Source organism: Hemiscyllium ocellatum, chromosome 34 (genome assembly GCF_020745735.1).
Source record: "Hemiscyllium ocellatum isolate sHemOce1 chromosome 34, sHemOce1.pat.X.cur, whole genome shotgun sequence".
In the NCBI taxonomy this organism is placed as follows: Eukaryota; Metazoa; Chordata; class Chondrichthyes; order Orectolobiformes; family Hemiscylliidae; genus Hemiscyllium; species Hemiscyllium ocellatum.
This window is the reverse complement of record NC_083434.1, coordinates 34981188-34999363: the sequence shown is the minus strand read 5'-3', so window position 1 is coordinate 34999363 and position 18176 is coordinate 34981188. Positions and strand designations below refer to the sequence as shown.

At 39.6% G+C, this 18176-nt stretch overlaps 1 protein-coding gene across 1 annotated transcript in view; it reads right to left on the bottom strand.

Moving 5' to 3' along the window:
* cdyl (chromodomain protein, Y-like) overlaps nt 1–18176 on the bottom strand; it is a 178385-nt gene that overhangs the window by 31758 nt on the left and 128451 nt on the right. The window contains exon 2 of the mRNA XM_060849954.1: nt 14054–14717. Coding sequence (XP_060705937.1) covers nt 14054–14717 — 664 coding nt within the window. The remainder of the gene's footprint in view (nt 1–14053; nt 14718–18176) is intronic.

The window sequence follows — 18176 nt, the reverse complement described above, 5'->3', positions numbered from 1 at the left end:
AAACCCATCAACATACTAAAAACAGCAGCTAAAAGACCCTATACAGACAACAAGCAAAACTAATGTTGTCATTTACAAAATACCATTCAAGGACTGTAACAAAACACTACATTGGACAAACAGGCAGACAACTAGTCACCAGGATACATGAACACCAGCTAGCCACAAAAAGACTTGACATTCTCTCACTAGTATCCTCACATACGGATGAGGAAGGACATCATTTCGACTGGGACAATACATCCATCCTATGACAAGCCAAACAAAGGCACACACGAGAATTCCTAGAAGCATGGCATTCCAACCAGAACTCTATCAACAAACAAATCAAGTTAGAACCCATCTACCACCCCCTGAGAAAAGGAACAGAAATCAACTTCACCACAAGAAATAACATCACCAACCCAAAGAAACCCAAACATCTAAATAGAAAGCAGGAATTTTCGGCATTGCTTCGCATGAGGTCCACTGAAGATGTTACCTGGTAAGGTAACAAAACGTGTGGAAATGAACCTTTCAGCTCAGCTAGCAAACCTACATCTAAAATCTCAACCTGAGCTCCAAATCTTCTCAAAACTCACTAAGTACATGGGATCTAGGCAGGAGACATAACTGATCTGAATCAGTCCTCATTCTGCATAAATTTTCACATGAAACATAGCTCTCGAAGGGTACCTAAGGGCAACCTGTCAGACATATTCCTACAAGAAAAAAAGTGTACAGCCTATCTAGAGTCACTGGACTGTGCACAACATATGGTTTTATTCAATCAAGTGTTAAATCAATATACTGAAAGAGTTGCCATACTACTTACCTGACATTAATACAAAAAAATTGAGAGATGTGTGGTTGAAAGTGAAAGGTGCAACTATACAGATTAGAGCGCCGACAACTCAACTATACTATTTATTTGCTCATAACAATCCAAAGATGGCACTGTACCATGGGTTGACAAAGTTTTGAAAAACAAACTGGACTAGAACAGATTACAGGCAGTCCCATGTTGTAAATGGGTTCCATTCTCGAGTCTGTTCACAAGTTAATTTGTACACAAGTCAGAACACAGTGAAGGTCAAGATAAAAGTAGCCACCTGGAAACATTTGTAGGTTGAATCTTTAAAATTACACCCCTGCATGAGATCATGTTCTTAAGTACTTCATTATTCTCATGAGATAACTAATAGCTGAATCAAACAGTAGAGAGATTATAAATAAAGTTAAGCTACTGAAGCAACAAAAATAAAATACTGAAACACTAACTCTTTCGCCATTGAGGCTGCCAGATCTACAGTGTACTTCTAGCGTTTTATCCTTCTATTTATACTTCTAATATCCATAATGTTTTGCTTTTGAACCTACAGACAAAATTGCATGAACAGTGAATATTTCATTTCTCCCTTTCACTGCAGCAAAAGTAATAGAAACATTGTAAAAAGATGAAATTGGGCAAAGGGGCAGGTGGAACAGTGTAACATCTAAATGTTTGGCAAAACTCAAAGTTAAAAAGAACATATAGCCCCAATAGGATGCGTCATAGGTTAGTGGGAAAAGTATGGTTGAAGATGGTAGATGCTCTGGACATAATCTTTCCACTCTCGAATGGCGTCAGAAGGTTGGAAGTGTGTTTTTATCATTGCTGCTCAAAAAAAAAGGAAAAGCCAGCAAACATAACATTCGATTATTCTGAAATTTTACCTGCTAAAGGCAAAATTGACATTTAGAAAAGAAATAGGCTATTAAATAACAGGCATGATTTTCATTGACAGAAAAAGGTTGAAGATTCTTTTGAAAGATTGATGTGTGCACAGGCTTGCAAAAGATGTTCAATAAAGAATTGCATGAACCAAATCAGCATAAAAAATGAGAAAGACTTAAAGGGACATTGTGGTAGCATAATGAAGTTATTTGTGAGAAGCAGAGACTAGTGGGAGGCTGCATATAGGGATTAGCATCAAACTGCTGTGTATTTGATACATTTAAGATGGCCTAGATTTGGGTAAACAGAATATAAATTTAAAATGTTGTGGAAGAAATGAAATTCAAATATTGGGGATGGCAAGGGGGCTACTGTCAGATTTCAGGAGGGATGTTGAAAGACTGATGAAATAGGCAGACATGACAGATGAAATTTATTGTGGAGAAGTATGAAATAACATTTTGAAAGAAAAATCATTAAAATGCGATGCAAACTAAATTGCACAAATTTGCAAGTAGTTGGAGGAATAGACACACTTCAGGCTGCATCTACAGGGATTCGCTGATTTATGTATGGCTGACTTAAGAACACTTGTACATGTGAATGTGATCCCATTCAGTGGTGTAATTTTAAAGACCTTACATACGAACATTTGCTGTACTTACGATTTGTATTGCCTTTCATTGTGCTCAGTCTTGTATCAGACATGTAAATGAACCAACTTGTGAATAGACTCCATAATAGCACCTATTTGCAATCTGGGGACTGCTTGTACATAAACTTCTTAACTGCCATGTCATCTTCAAAGATTTATTAGAAGAACATATACAATCCAGGAACAGAGTACAAAAGCAAGAAAATCAGTCGAAGCCTTCATAGAACACTGGCTAGGCCTCAATGGTGTATTGTATCCAAATTTAAGGGCTGAAAACGTGTTGCTGGAAAAGCGCAGCAGGTCAGGCAGCATCCAAAGGAGCCAGGAGAATTGATGTTTCGGGCATGAGCCCTCCTTCAGGAATGAGGAAAGTGTGTCCAAGAGGCTAAGATAAAAGGTAGGGACTTGGGGGAGGGGCGTTGGAAATGCGATAGGTGGAAGGAAGTCAAGGTGAGGTGATAGGCCAGAGTGGGGGTGGGGCGGAGAGGTCAGGAAGAAGATTGCAGGTTAGAAAGGCGGTGCTGAGTTCGAGGGATTTGACAGAGACAAGGTGGGGGGAGGGGAAATGAGGAAACTGGAGAAATCTGAGTTCATCCCTTGTGGCTGGAGGGTTCCTAGGCGGAAGATGAGGTGCTCTGCAATCTTCTTCCTGACCTCTCCGCCCCCACCCCCACTCCGGCCTATCACCCTCACCTTGACCTCCTTCCACCTATCGCATTTCCAATGCCCCTCCCCCAAGTCCCTTCTCCCTACCTTTTATCTTAGCCTGCTGGACAGACTTTCCTCATTCCTGAAGGGCTCATGCCCGGAAAGTCGATTCTCCTATTCCTTGGATGCTGCCTGACCTGCTGCGCTTTTCCAGCAACACATTTTCAGCTCTGATCTCCAGCATCTGCAGTCCTCACTTTCTACCCAAATTCAAGGGCCAAATTTCACAGAAGATCACAGAATGAGGACAAGGTTTTAACAGATTTTGAGAAAGTATAAAGAATATTTACAAGAATGGAATCATGGATGCTGGACTTCAGTTACATGAGAGAATAAAGTAGTTTAATTTGTGTGCAACACTACTGCACAAGGTTATTGGGAGTAGATCGGTGTATGGAATTTTTTTTACTGGTTAATAGATATTTTTATTAGAAATTTAACATTTTTACAAGTTTACAAAAATAAACAAAACTCTCAAATACAAACATTGATGTACAATTAAATCAAATATACAATAGTCAAAATTTAACAAAGGAAAAAAAAATTACCAAAATAAAAAAAAAACAAAACTCAACTTTCTACTAATCTAACCTATAACTAACCAGAGTGCATACTTAAGTCTCTTACATGCTCGGAATGTAATAACATCAAATGTAATAAAACCCGTATTCGTGCGGGATTCCTCTCCTAAGGGGCCCCGGAGCAGCCAGGTTTGTGATCTTCATTGAATAAAAGCCCTTGTTAGGATGGCCGAAATATCTGCATTTATGTAATTCAAAAAGGGCTGCCATACTTTAGAAAATAATTCAGTCTTCCGGTGCACCATATTTGTCAGGAAGTCAAGGGGAATACATTCCATAATTAATCTGTGCCAATTTGAAAATCCAGGGGGGCCCTCAGCCACCCAGTTCACCAAAAAATATTCTTCCTTGCACAGAAAGAGAGAATAGAAAATAGTCTCTTCCCGTGCATATCCAGGGAGGAAAAGTTCGAAAAGCCCAAAAGGAGAGATACAGGGTCCACTCTAATTTCCGTTCCTAAAATTTCTGTCAGGGTACTTGCTACTTTAATCCAATATCTACGGATCTTATGACAAGTCCATAGGCAATGTACAAGAGTGCCCACCTCTATTTTGCATTTGGGACACATTGGGGATACTCCTGCCTTAAATTTTGCCAATTGAGCCGGTGCTATATGGGCCCTATGAAGTATCTTCAGCTGGATAGCCTGGGTTCTGTTACAGATAGTAATTCTTCTAGCATTTTCCCAAATATCACTCCACATTTCTATAGGAGGTTTCTAGTCCCAAATCTTGATCCCATGTTTTAAGCAGATTGTCCATATCTCCCGATACTTCATCATGTAGTAAATGATAAATAGTAATGACGGAGGATACCCCCACTGGTCGTAGGACATTACATTCTCTGATTTATAAAAACTATCTATTAACGTAGTCTTCTTCTGTATATAATCTCGAATTTGGAAGTATCGAAAGAGGTCTCCATTGGGTAATCCGAATTTCTGACGCAGCTGTTCAAAAGACATCAGGACCCCATCTTTAAATAGGTCCTCTAAACATGAGATACCCCTGGATCTCCAGAGTTTAAAAGTGGCATCTGTAAACCCCGGTTGGAATCCCCATACCCCTACTATCGGTGCATAGGGGGATGTTTTATGTAAATTACCCTCATTTTGCCGCATTATATTCCAGGCCTTAATAGTGTTTAGTATTATGGGGTTTTTACAGTGATCTGTAATGATTTTCCTCTTGTCTGAAAATAAGAGGTTAATAAGTGGGTATTTTACTTGAGAGGCCTCGATGTCCAGCCAGATTGATTGTGGGTCGGACAAGACCCAATCAGCTATGTAACTTAGTAGGGAACTTAACTGATATTTCCTAAAGTCTGGGAAGTCCAGTCCTCCCATTGCCTGTGGAAGCTGTAGCTTCTTCAGCTTAATGAGGGGCCGTCTATGATTCCAAATAAAGGAACCCAGCCAGCCATATAATTTACGTAGGGCCATCCTTGGCAGCATCCTCATAGGATATAGGAGACGGGGCAGAACATTCATTTTAATTAGTGCTATTCTACCCAACCAGGAAATTGGAAGGTCTCCCCATCGCTGGAGGTCCTACCTTCTCCTTTCCAGTAATTGCACAAAATTCGCCTTATACAACTGACCAAATACTGGAGTAATAAAAATACCTAAATATAAGAAACCCTCCAGGGACCAACGAAAGGGAAAAAGGGATCCGTCCACTAAGTGGGGTGTCATAACCAGGCCACCCATTGGCATAGCCTCCGATTTTAAACAATTAATTTTATAGCCTGAGAATGCACTAAATGTATTAATAACTTGAATTAGACGAGGTACGGACATCAGAGGATTATTGAGGAATAAAAGAACATCATCTGCATAAAGGGTAATTTTGCGTTTACCTGTACCAATCCTCGGGGCCGTTATATTAGGATCAGTCCGTATAGCTTCTGCTAGTGGTTCAATTATTAGCGTAAATAATAATGGTGAGAGAGGACATCCTTGACGGCAGCCCCTACCCACACTGAAGCTATCCAAACCTAATCCATTGGTAATCACAACTGCTTTGGGATCACTATACAATGTTGAGACCCATTTGGTAAACACCTGTCCAATGCCAAACCTTTCCGATGTGTAAAACAAATATGACCATTCAACCCTATCGAAAGCCTTTTCCACATCTAATGAGACTACTACTCCTGGTATCTTTCCCTGATGACAGGCTTGGATCATGTTCAAAACCCTTCTAATATTATTGGATGATCTACGGCCCTTAATAAATCCCGTCTGATCCTCCTTTATAATATATGGCAGTACCCTTTCTAGTCTCAGTGCTAACAATTTAGAGAGGATTTTAAAATCTACATTTAGCAAGGATATTGGTCTATATGATGTACAGTCTTCTGGATCTTTTCCTTTTTTAAGGATAAGAGAGATATTTGCCTCTTTCAGTGAAGGCGGGAGACAGCCCTGACTATATGCATAGTTATACATGTCCATAAGTTGATCAGCCAATATTTCTGTAAATTCTTTATAGAATTCAGCTTGAAAACCATCTGGGCCCGGTGACTTTCCGCTCTGGAGTTGCCTAATTGCATGAAGTATTTCTTGGACTGTTAGAGGAGCATTTAGGACCGATACCTGTTCTTGAGTCAAGCCTGGAAAGGTCAAATTTTTAAAAAATGACTGCATCCTCATAGTCCTATCTTCACAATCCTGCGATTTATATAACTCAGAATAAAATTCTCTAAAGATCGCATTAATCTTTTTATGATCATGAGTCAGAGTACCTGTACTTTCCTTGATAGACGTAATAGTCTGAGGGGCCTTCTTTTTCTTTGCAAGAAATGCTAAGTATCTACCCGGTTTATCGCCATATTCATATAACCTTTGTTTTGGAAATAATATTTCCCTCTTAGCCGTTTGAGTAAGCGTAGTGTTTAGAGCTGTCCTAAGAGCCGTAATCCTCTGCAATTTTATAATAGAAGGTCTATCAGCATATGCTGTTTCAGCTGCTTTTAAGCGTGCTTTGAGCAGGCGCTGTTGCTCTCCCTTCAGTTTTCTCTGGGTCGCTGAGTAGGAGATGATCAAACTTCGTGCATAAGCTTTGATGGTCTCCCACATCATTGATGGGTTGCTAGCCGTACCTGAATTAATTTCTAAAAAAGTTTTAAATTCTTGGGAGAAGTACTTTACAAATTTACTATCTTTTATCAGGAAGGGGTCCATACGCCAATGCTGAGCGGATGTCCCATTGTTCCTTGCCTTCGTTTCCAAATATACAGCGGCGTGGTCAGAAATTGCTATAGTACCTATTTTACAGGATGATATGGAATTTAAAAAAAAAATCGATGGGGCAAAAAACATATCAATTCTTGTATGACATTTATGTGGATTAGAGTATAAAGAAAAATCTCTACCCTGTGGATGAAGACATCTCCATACATCTACCAATCCTAATTCTTTATTCAGATCCGCCAGTTGTCTAGATCTGGGAGATACTCCAGCAGCACTCTTGGGAATCCTATCTATTTCCGGATCCATAATACAATTAAAGTCTCCCCCTATAAAATTGTATGACGGGCACCAAAGGCCATCAATTTTGAAAAAGCTTCCATTATAAATTTAAAGGGGTGTGCCGGGGGAAGAGTACAAATTTAGAATCCCATATTCCTCTCCATTTACGAGGGCTTTAATCAAAATATCTCGTCCAGATTCGTCTTTTATCTGATTTAGAATTTTGAAAGGGAAATTCTTCCGAACAAGAATAACAACTCCCCTGCTTTTTGAGCTAAAAGAAGAGAAAAAGGCCTGATCAAATCCACCCTGCCGTAATTTTAAGTGTTCTTTATCCGACAGGTGTGTCTCCTGTAGGAGAGCTATATCAACTCTTTCTTTCTTAAGATTTGATAATATTTTCTTCCTTTTAACTGGCGAATTACTCCCCCTGACATTCCAGGTGCACCACTTAACCGACTGATCAACCATAATCATCTGGGCAGATCCGAGACCCCTCGGGAGGGGAAACCCTATCTGGAACATCCCGAGCATGGAGCATATAAAATTTACAAAAATAAAGGCTCTCTAATACACTCAAAACAATATAATAAAAAACTATTTCTAAATAAAAAAAATATAAAAAACATACCTAAATGGAGATTTTCCCCCTTGTTCCCAGGGAGCGTCACTTCCTCTCCAAAAGTCCATCTTATCCTCTCCCAACCAATGCCCCACCCTTGACCCAGGTGCTCCTCAATAAAATGAGGAGAATTCAAATATAATACAAAGCTAGAGTTAACAGTGAGCACCCTACCCCCACCCACACCAATACCTGAATATATTTGGGAATGTTAATACCACATATAAATATATAACTATAAAATTACAATCTCAACAAAGTAATAATTAAATATAATAATACAAAATAACAGGGGAAAAACAACCCCGCTCCTAAAGACAGAAGTAAAATAGAATAAGGTAACCACCTCCCCCCACCAACATTAACCAAACGCCCCAACATGTATATACATACATACATACATAAAGTAATAAAAGGAAACAAACCCACGCGCGGGGGGGGGGGGAGAAAATCAAATCCCTCTCCCCGCCCCTATGATAATATTAAACAATAAAGGTAAGAAAAAAAAAGAGAAACAAAAAAGGTGGGGATGTAAACCAAAGTAGAGGGAAAGGCAAACCAACATCCACTATCTCTTACAGTTTATTTAAGAGAGTCCAAGAATTCCTTAGCCTTCTCTGGTGATCCGAAGTTATATCTGGATCCTTCGTGGTTAAAGCGTAGCGTCGCTGGATAACGTAAGGAGTACTGAGTATTTAAGTCCCTTAAACACTTCTTTACCTCATCGAATGCCTTCCTCTTTCGGACCAGAGCTGGGGAAAAGTCCTGGAATAGCATGATCTTGGATCCTTTATAGATCATGGCTTGGGGATCTTTTCCGAGATTTCTTGAGGCTTCCAGGAGCATCTGCCTCTCCCTATAGCTCTGCAGCTGGAACAGGACCTGGCGTGGGTGCTGGTTTGAGCCGGGCCCACGTATTGCGACTCGGTAGGCCCATTCCACCCTTACCTGGCCTAATCCAGCATGCAGATCTAAAAGCTGTGGCAACCACTGTTCCAGGAATGCTGTAAGCTGGCCTTCCTCTTCCCGTTCGGGAAGGCCCAGCAAACAAATATTTTTTCGACGACCTTGATTATCGAGGTCGTCAATATAATTTTCTAAGGTCCGGACTCGCTGCTCGAGAGTCTGGACCTGATCGGCGGCTGATTGAGCTGCAGTTTCGGAGGTCGCGGCCTTTAACTCTGCCCCTCCGACTCGGCGCTCAAGTTCCTGGATGTCTCGGCCGTGCTTCTGCAGCGCGGCCGAGAGTGATTCCCAGTGATGTCGGGACTCCTCGATAAAGGCGTCGATCTTCGCGTCCAGCTTGGTGATCATCTCCACAAGGCTTGTTACCGTCAGTAAGTCCCCCGGGGTAGCTGTGGACGCCTCTGCTGCAGCTGAAGAGGGAGAAGGTGGGGGAGGGGGTCCTGCTTGTTGAGAGCTGCGGGCTCCTTTCCCTTTGGTCATTTTTCACTAAATGTTAGATTATTTAAATGTAGTACTAAGCAGCTTTTTAAAGTTAACAGCTATTATGAATGATTTGGTGAGTGTGGTGGGGGTGGGTGACCCACTTTGCCCAAGTCTTGGGAAGAGCACTATAGACTCAGACTTGCTGGGTCGCCGCCATCTTGGATCCCTCCCGTATGGGATTTTATACACAAAATAGATCAGTCGTGATCTTATGAATATGGCCATTTGAATCCTCAAGCCTGCTCCATCATTCAATATGTTGGCATGATGACAGAAGTAAATGGAAAGAAAGAGGATTTTATATGAGAAAGAGAATGATTAAGATTATTATTATAGCAGAAAAGGCCAGGGTGAAAGACAATTTGAGACTGATGAAGGATTTTGATAAATAATTGAGGAAGTATTTCCAGTAGCAGAGGGTTCCTTAACTACATTGCAGAGATCTCAGGTAATTGGCAAAGAAACTGGAGGCAGGTGAATAATTTTTATTCTTTGCATAGGAGTCATGATTGGAAATGTCTTACTTGAAAACAATGGGGTAGCAGATTAAGTTACAATGTGCAAAATAAAACAAAACAAAACAGGAAGAAAACCGGGATGGCGCAGTGACTCAGTGGTTAGCACTGCTGCTTCACAACACCAGAGGCCCGGGTTCAACTCCCACTTGAGCAACTGTGTGTGGAGTTTGCATATTCTGCGTGGGTTTCCTCCGGGTACACCAGTTTCCTCCCACAATCCAAAGATGTGCAGGTCAGGTGAATTGGCCATGCTAAAAATTGTCCATAGTGTCATGTGCATTAGTCAGGAGTAAATATAGGGTAGGGGAATAGGTCTGGATGGGATACTCTTTGGAGGGTCAGTGTGGACTTGTTGGGCTGAAGGACTGTTTCCATGCTATAGGGATTCTAATTATTAAAACAAAAACGCACAGAAAAAGGAGAAAATTGCAGAGTTGTGGGGAAAAATTGTGGGAAGTAAAACATTAGATAACTTTGAAAGAGTTTGCATAGCTAGGATGGGCCAAATGGCCTCTTTATCTAGTCCAACAATTTCATGAATCAGATCCATTACAATAAATTATGATGTGGAGATCCTGGTGTTGGACTGGGATGGACAAAGTCAGAAACTACATGACACCAGTGACATCTCATGAAGCAGCAGTGGTCCAAAAGCTTGTGATTTCAAATGAACCTGTTGGAATAAAACCTGGTGTCGTGTAACTTCTGACATAAAAAAAATTCTCAAGCTTCATAATGTATTAAGATAATCGACCAAATGTACTCCACTGAATGGCATAGCTAAATTTGTTTTAAGGACAAATGTATCTTTGAGTTTCTTTCTTCTCAGCACTTGCCATGATCATTTCAAATCAGTAAATGTTTTTTAAAAATGATTCCATTTGGCTTATAACGTACCACTGAAGTGAAATTCAAAATCTGGAGCACAAAGCTACCCTGAATCGTATCTTAAATTTGTATGGTTGGTAATTTTGCACTGAAAATGTATACACGATCTCGGATATTCCAAAAAGTACACTACAAAAGGAATCATTGTATGGGTGTCCAGTACAGACAATAAAGTGCTCTATTTTTTTGGGGGGGAAAAAAAAAGTACTACACACACTTAAATAGGAAAGCTAGCATCCACCGATATTTTTAAAAACTTTTTAAAATTATTTGCTTTAAATAACCACATCAGTGATTTTATGTGGTTATTTTTACATGAATTTCAGGCAATTCTGTTTGTAGACTGCGCAATATAATTTGTAGCCAGCTTCCCCAAGATAAACTGAAAGGTGTTTTTCTAAAATAGTCCAGCTATTTCCAGTCTCAAGTAGAATTCTTTGAAAAATGTTAGCAGGTCAAAAAAAAATGCTGAACAACATTGGGTATAACCTAAAATAGTGTAAATGCATTTGGGAGTCCAAAGATGTGCAGGTTAGGTGAATTGGCCATGCTAAATTGCCTGCAGTGTTAGATGAAGGGGTAAGTGTAGGGGAATGGGTCTGGGTGGGTTGCTCTTTGGAGGGTCAGAAGGACTTGTTGGGCCGAAGGGCCGGTTTCCACACTATATGGAATCTAATCTAATCTAAGAAACTGACTTCCTTAAGCAATACTTACAGGATACAATTGTATCCGGACTGTCAGTTAATTAAGCTATCTATAACATACTGTATATCAAGCTATTGAGGGGTTAGATAGGCATCAAGCCTCACCCGACTCTGTTCATCTGAAATTTAGTCACATTGAGACTCTGGGAGGAGGGGCGGGGGGGGCGGGTGCGCGGAGTGTGGAGGCAGTATGATCACAGACACAGGATACGATTATACTGTGATATCCTGTTGGTGGTGAGCCAAAGAGGAATTTGGAAAAGTTCTATTAACAGATCACCTGATTACAGTTTGTCACAAGACTTGGAGCTTAAAGAGTACAATGGAATCTCCATATCATTGGCAATTCAACTTATTTAACTGTTCAAGTTTGCCAAGTGTTATGGGAATAGTATTAAAATTTACTTGCCAGCCTGGTATGGTAGGGAGATCGTATGAGGAAAGGCTGAGGCACTTGGGGCTGTTTTCATTGGAGAAAAGAAGGTTTAGGGGTGACTTGATAAAGGTGTACATGATGATTAGGGGTTTAGATAAGGTTGACAATGAGAACCATTTTCCACGTATGGAGTCAGCTATTACAAGGGGGCATAGCTTTAAATTAAGGGGAGGTAGGTATAGGACAGATGTTAGGGGTAGATTCTTTACTCAGCGAGTCGTGAATTCATAGAACGCCCTGCCAGTAACAGTGGTGGACTCTCCCTCTTTATGGGCATTTAAACGGGCATTGGATAGGCATTTGGAGGATAGTGGGCTAATGTAGTTAGGTGGGCTTGGGTCAGTGCAACATCGAGGGCCAAAGGGCCTGTACTGCGCTGTATTTTTCTATGTTCTATGTTCTAACCTGTTTATTTTTACTTTCAGCTTTGCACTTGCATTGTAAGTGAAGGTATTTGAAATTGCTGCAGTAATGAGCATGGGAAACTCATTTATGAGCAAGTGTTCCAAATCTCTGCACTACTTAAACACTCAGTTAAAAGTCACCCAACACCAGTCCAACAGGTTTATTTGGAAGTACTGGATTTCAGAGCATGGTTCCTTCATCAGGTAGCTGTATAAACTGGTGCTGTGCGATTTTCAAACTTTGTCCACCCCAGTCCAACACTGGCACCTCCACATCATGACTACCATCTATAAGACATCTCAGGCCAATACTGTCCAAGTTCATTTGAATGAGAAACCTTGCAGTAAAACAAAACTACACCCATCTTTGGAGATTAGATTTAAGTGAAAATCCTTGGAGATGAAAAGGATACTGTGCTAGTTTAATGAGATGTGGTGAATTAGCAAAATATCATTTTATATTAAAGTAGAATAATAGGCAAAACAGTGAAGAGTCACAGAATCACAGAAGCTTGAACACACACACACACACACACACACACACACAATCCAGGATAGTACTAAATCTTGCTAACAATGATCAAAGTACATATTTTTCCACATCTTAAATGTGGTCCAAGTGAAGTGAAGCACATTTTTGTTTTACAAACATTAGAGAGCTAAAGGAAAATAAGTTCATTTAAAAGAAAAACAGACAACTTTCATGAAGTGAGATGAACAGGACCTGAAGTTGAAATTGGGAGTTAGGGTAGTGAAAGGCTTGGAGTCATTAAAAAAGTAGTTAAAGTCAAACATTTAATAAACAGGAAAGCAAAATATACAAACTAAGTTCAGTACAGTGAATGGGCATGGGGAGGAACAACAATGGATCTAGGAAAATGAGAAAGGAATGTGCAGGATAGAAAATGGTGTGGACACTACAGCTTGGATCTTTACATTAAGTGGGAAATCAATAGATTATACATTTAAAAATTGTTAGATTTAAGGCAATTTTTGAAATTAATTACAACATAATATCTTAATTCAAAATGCATTTACATTGACTTAATAAGCTGTACTATTTGTTCAAATACATATCACTGGTCAAAATACCTGATCAGGTTCAATATTGAAATCAAAATTAAAATGATTACATTGGCAATTTCCAGCACTGAAAAGAATATCTTTAAAATTATTTTGGCAAAATGCACACAGGACGAAGCATCTTTCACAAAAAGCAGCAATTTTATATTATATTTTACCCTTGCAAGAACAGCAACAGCCAACTCTCACACCAATCTTTTGGCAATCTGCCTGCACTAAGGTATGGTGTAAAATTCAATGTTCCTTGAATGTCAAATGACCTGTGGGTACATTGTATTAAAGAACAATTACCCAAAAAACAAAAGTAATAAAAAAAAACTTGCTCTAAATCTTCTGAATATAAATGCATGAAATGTTCAGCACAATACTTCAAAGTCCCGACATATTTCAACACAGCAGGAAATCGGGTTAGAAAACTAGATTTTTTTATATTCCAAACTGTACATCCATTGGTCAAATAATATAAATCATACTAATCACATGAATGGTAGGTCATTCAAAAGACTTTGACAAAAATACAGAGTTTATTCTTGTGGATGAGAATTTTGATTTTCAAGAAGATTTCTACATACATTCCAGGATGCCAAAACCAAAATTTTACTTCCAACGATTAGATGCCAACTTTGCAACAGATGAAAGATTGGGTAAAATCAGAATGGAGAGTTTGACTGATTGAAATCTGATCCACAACATTTCCATTGTTTTGTAGGTTTACTATATGCAACTTAAAGGCTTGTAAATAAATCAAAAATTCAGATTGAAAAATTTGTAATAGCTCATGGTCAATTATTCAACTTTTATTAAAATATACAACAATACAAACACATTCACACTCACCTTTCCCATTAAATGATAATGCTGAGGCTGTTGCTCCTGTCACTGGCAGTTGCATCTGGGGTGATAATGGTTGCGTCCTTGGCCTAGTTCCCATTCTGGCTCTCTCTGCTCCATGGACAAGCAAAGCTCCAAATGGCTTTTCAATAGCCAAGTCTGGTGCTACAGAGTCAGGATTGTGTGTCATTTGCTCTAACCTATCTGATGAGGTATCCTGAAAACCATCAACAACTATCCTATTCTTTAGTGGGCTCCTGGGGACTAGGATTTTGATGCCAGATTTAGTAAGGTCCATCGTCTTCCTACTGGAGAAAGTCTGAGAGTTGGTTTTTCGATATTTCTGGTGACTTGATAAGAATTGGTTGGAGCCTTTTGAGTCACAGTCTTTACCAACTCCTGGGGATCTGGGAGACTTTGACAGAGAACTGTTGGTCGACCGGGAAATCTGCTTTCGAGCATTGTTTAGAGTGTGTTTGTTTGCCCTGGAGAAAGGTCCATCTTTCTGTTTATCACTGTGCTGCCTGTTAAACTCCAGAATATATTCCTCACAGTTCACCAGATGATGTTCTGGTTCCCATGTGTCATCGTCGCTGTTGTAACCTTTCCACCGGACCAAGTATTCTGTTCGGCCTTTTTTATTTTTCCTCTTGGCCACAATTCTCTCTACCTATTAAATCAGGAAACAATGGAATCAGTGATACAGAACATGCTACAACTTTTGCGCTATAATAAAAGGTTTCTCTCTACTGTTTCAATTATAGAAGAACTATTCTGGTAAATGACCAAGTCTAGAATTGTATCTGACATTTCAATGAAGTATAACAGGATTATAACAAATGTATGAGATCTGATGTTGTTATTATGTGTAAAAGCCATGCACTGGACATGCAGTAGTTTGCAGATAGACAGTTGCTGAATATAACATATTGTACAATAAAAATACAACGATTTTTAGCAGTAGGAAAGTATCTCAACCCCGAAATGTTCAACATTTTTTGGTGATAATCATGAATCACCAACCTAGCACTGGAGAATAGAATTATACAGGACAGGAAAACATCAGTACAATTTTGCTCTTTGAGAAACATGTCATTATTCACCTCCTAATCCCCCCAAAAAAATTGTCCTCTCACCATATCCCTCAAGTTTCCCATTCCAAAACTTACCCCTTTGCTTTTAAACACTTCTACACCACTAAAAAAAAACTGAATCCTTGACCATAGTGACATAGTATTTGCCTCCTTTAACTTGAAGCATTTCATCCAATCCCCTCTGTAGTTTTGAAAACGTAATTAGCGCTTTACATGCTCGCTTTTAAAAAAGGGATTCAATCCCACACTCAACTTCCTTTAGGATTTAAAATAATCGATATCCAAATTATGCTTTGTTGCTACTCATAAAAGCATTTTCCTTCAAATGTCTGGGTGATCATCGACTTATCTGAAACCACTACTTAAAGCTAGAGAATTCTGGAAGAATTAACAGATCACCCATACCAGAAGTATGTCATAACAATTTTGAACAGATTAAATATAACTTATTAATTTTGGAAACAAAAAGAAAGTATTTATAGATTTACCTTCATAACTTCCTTTTTACCTTTTCTGGAGGGCAACTGAACATAGTTTCACTTAAGATAGACTTACTCCCTTGGATCCTTGTGTTTGTACAAAGTTACGTGAAAGTTGATTTACATTTAGGTAATTCAGTAAATCAGAAGCACAAAGCTTAGTCTACTCTTTGATAACTAATTTGCCTGATCAATAGTGTCCCAGAATGACAGATCCAAGATTGAATACCATCAAAAAAGTAATGCACAATAAACTCAAATATGATTTATGAAAATCCAGCTGACTCATGTATTCTTGTGAAGGATTTCTGGGAAAAAGCTACTGCTATTCCTTACATTCTGCTGGGAGTTTAATATGCTGACAAACCTAAAAGAAGCTGTCAGGAAGTGATCAGGACTTGCCTTCAGTAGAGGGAATGGAATACAAAAAAAATACATGGCAGACATTGTGACCGCGACATGATGGGTAGCAAATGGAAACAAGCAGTTATTGACAGTTACAGGAACAAAATTCTAGGAGTCTGAAATAAAAATTGACAACACTGAAGACACTTAAGTCTGGCAGTCTTGAAGTGTTAATTCTATTTTTCTCTCTCTCTCTTAAATCTGCTCAACCATGGTTTTCATTCAAATCTGTGACAGTGGCCAAATTCAGCATGTGGACAATAGTTGGAGTTATACTTCAGCAGTAAGTTGGGACAACAGAAGGAATGGCTCTAATGACGGAATAAGGCAGTCCTAGTAGCATCAATACTCGATTTACTGCTGAAAAAATAATTACAAGTGTAGGAAATCACTATAATTGTCTGGAGTTTAGACAGGAACAAGACTGAAATATTGCAATACAATATTTTGGAACTGCAAAAAACACCACTCTGATGAATAGTGGAATTATCAAAAGAACCCAGATGACAGTTTCAGATTACACAGATTGCGTTGTACAAACTTTTTCTTCGCCCATTTATCTTCCTGTTTTCCACATCAGTCAAAGCAAACGCTCAGAGACATAGTATGGCTCTACCTTCATCTTTATTATGAGCCCTGGAGACAGAGTGATTGCCCATGTACACAAAGACCTGAGTTCTCGGTCTGCTCTAAAACAGCAGATTCTGAAGGAATTACACAGTCACTTACAGGGAACAGCATCCAAATAAGGCAACATCTATAGTGTAATGGTCACCCAGTCAATCAGTAAGCATCAGTGAAGATTAAGCCATCTGGTATCACACAACAGATGTTCTTCACCTCATCAAAACACTACCCTTGACTCCAGCACCTCACTGGTTTACTGCAAGGTCTTATCTGGTCAAAGTCATGTGAGTGGAGCGTGTTCAAGCAATCCCAAACTTAACTCTTTCCCTATCTGCTCATATCTTACACACTTTCTCACATCCTTCTCAATTAGTCTGCAGTAGAGTATTGTCAGAGGTCAGATCGGAGTCTCAAATAATCTATGAATATTATGTGTACGATATAAGTCTGATCACAGTTCATACAAAAGCAAGACAACACAGAAGGAAGCCATTCAGCCCTTGTTAATATTCACCATCCACATAAGGATATTGCTCCAGATCAAAAAACTTACCCACTTGGTTTTTACATTCATTTAATTACTTTAAATTCTTTCACCTATCAATCTAATCTCAACTTCTGAAATAACCTTCTAAAGTAGGAAGTCAGAAAGTGAATTCCATTAATCCACACTAGTGTTTGAAAGGGTTGTCCTATCCTTGTTTTAAACCTTTTAGATTTAATATTAGACAATAGACAATAGGTGCAGGAGTAGGCCATTCTGCCCTTCGAGCCTGCACTACCATTCAATATGATCATGGCTGATCATCCTTAATCAGTATTGATCCTGCCTTATCTCCATAACCCTTGATTCCACAATCCTCGAGCGCTCTATCCAACTCTTTCCTAAAAGAATCCAGAGACTGGGCCTCCACTGCCCTCTGGGGCAGAGCATTCCACACAGCCACCACACTCTGGATGAAGAAGTTTCTCCTCATCTCTATCCTAAATGGTCTACCTTGTATTTTCAAGCTGTCTCCTCTGGTTCGGCACTCACCCATCAGCGGAAACATGTTTCCTGCCTCCAGGGTGTCCAATCCTTTAATAATCTTACGTCTCAATCAGATCCCCTCTCCGTCTTCTAAACTCAAGGGTATACAAGCCCAGTCGCTCCAGTCTTTCAGCATAAGGTAGTCCCGCCATTCCAGGAATTGACCTCGGGAATCTACGCTGCACTCCCTCAATAGCCAGAATGTCTTTCCTCAAATTTGGAGACCAGAACTGCACACAGTACTCCAGGTGTGGTCTCACCAGGGCCCTGTACAGCTGCAGAAGCACCTCTTTGCTTCTATACCAATCCCTCTTGTTATGAAGGCCAGCATGCTATTAGCCTTCTTCACTACCTGCTGTACCTGCATGCTTACCTTCATTGACTGGTGTACCCAGATCTCTGTATTGCCCCTTTACCTAAATTGATTTCATTTAGGTAGTAATCTGCCTTCCTGTTCTTGCCACCAAAGTGGACAACCATACATTTATCCACAT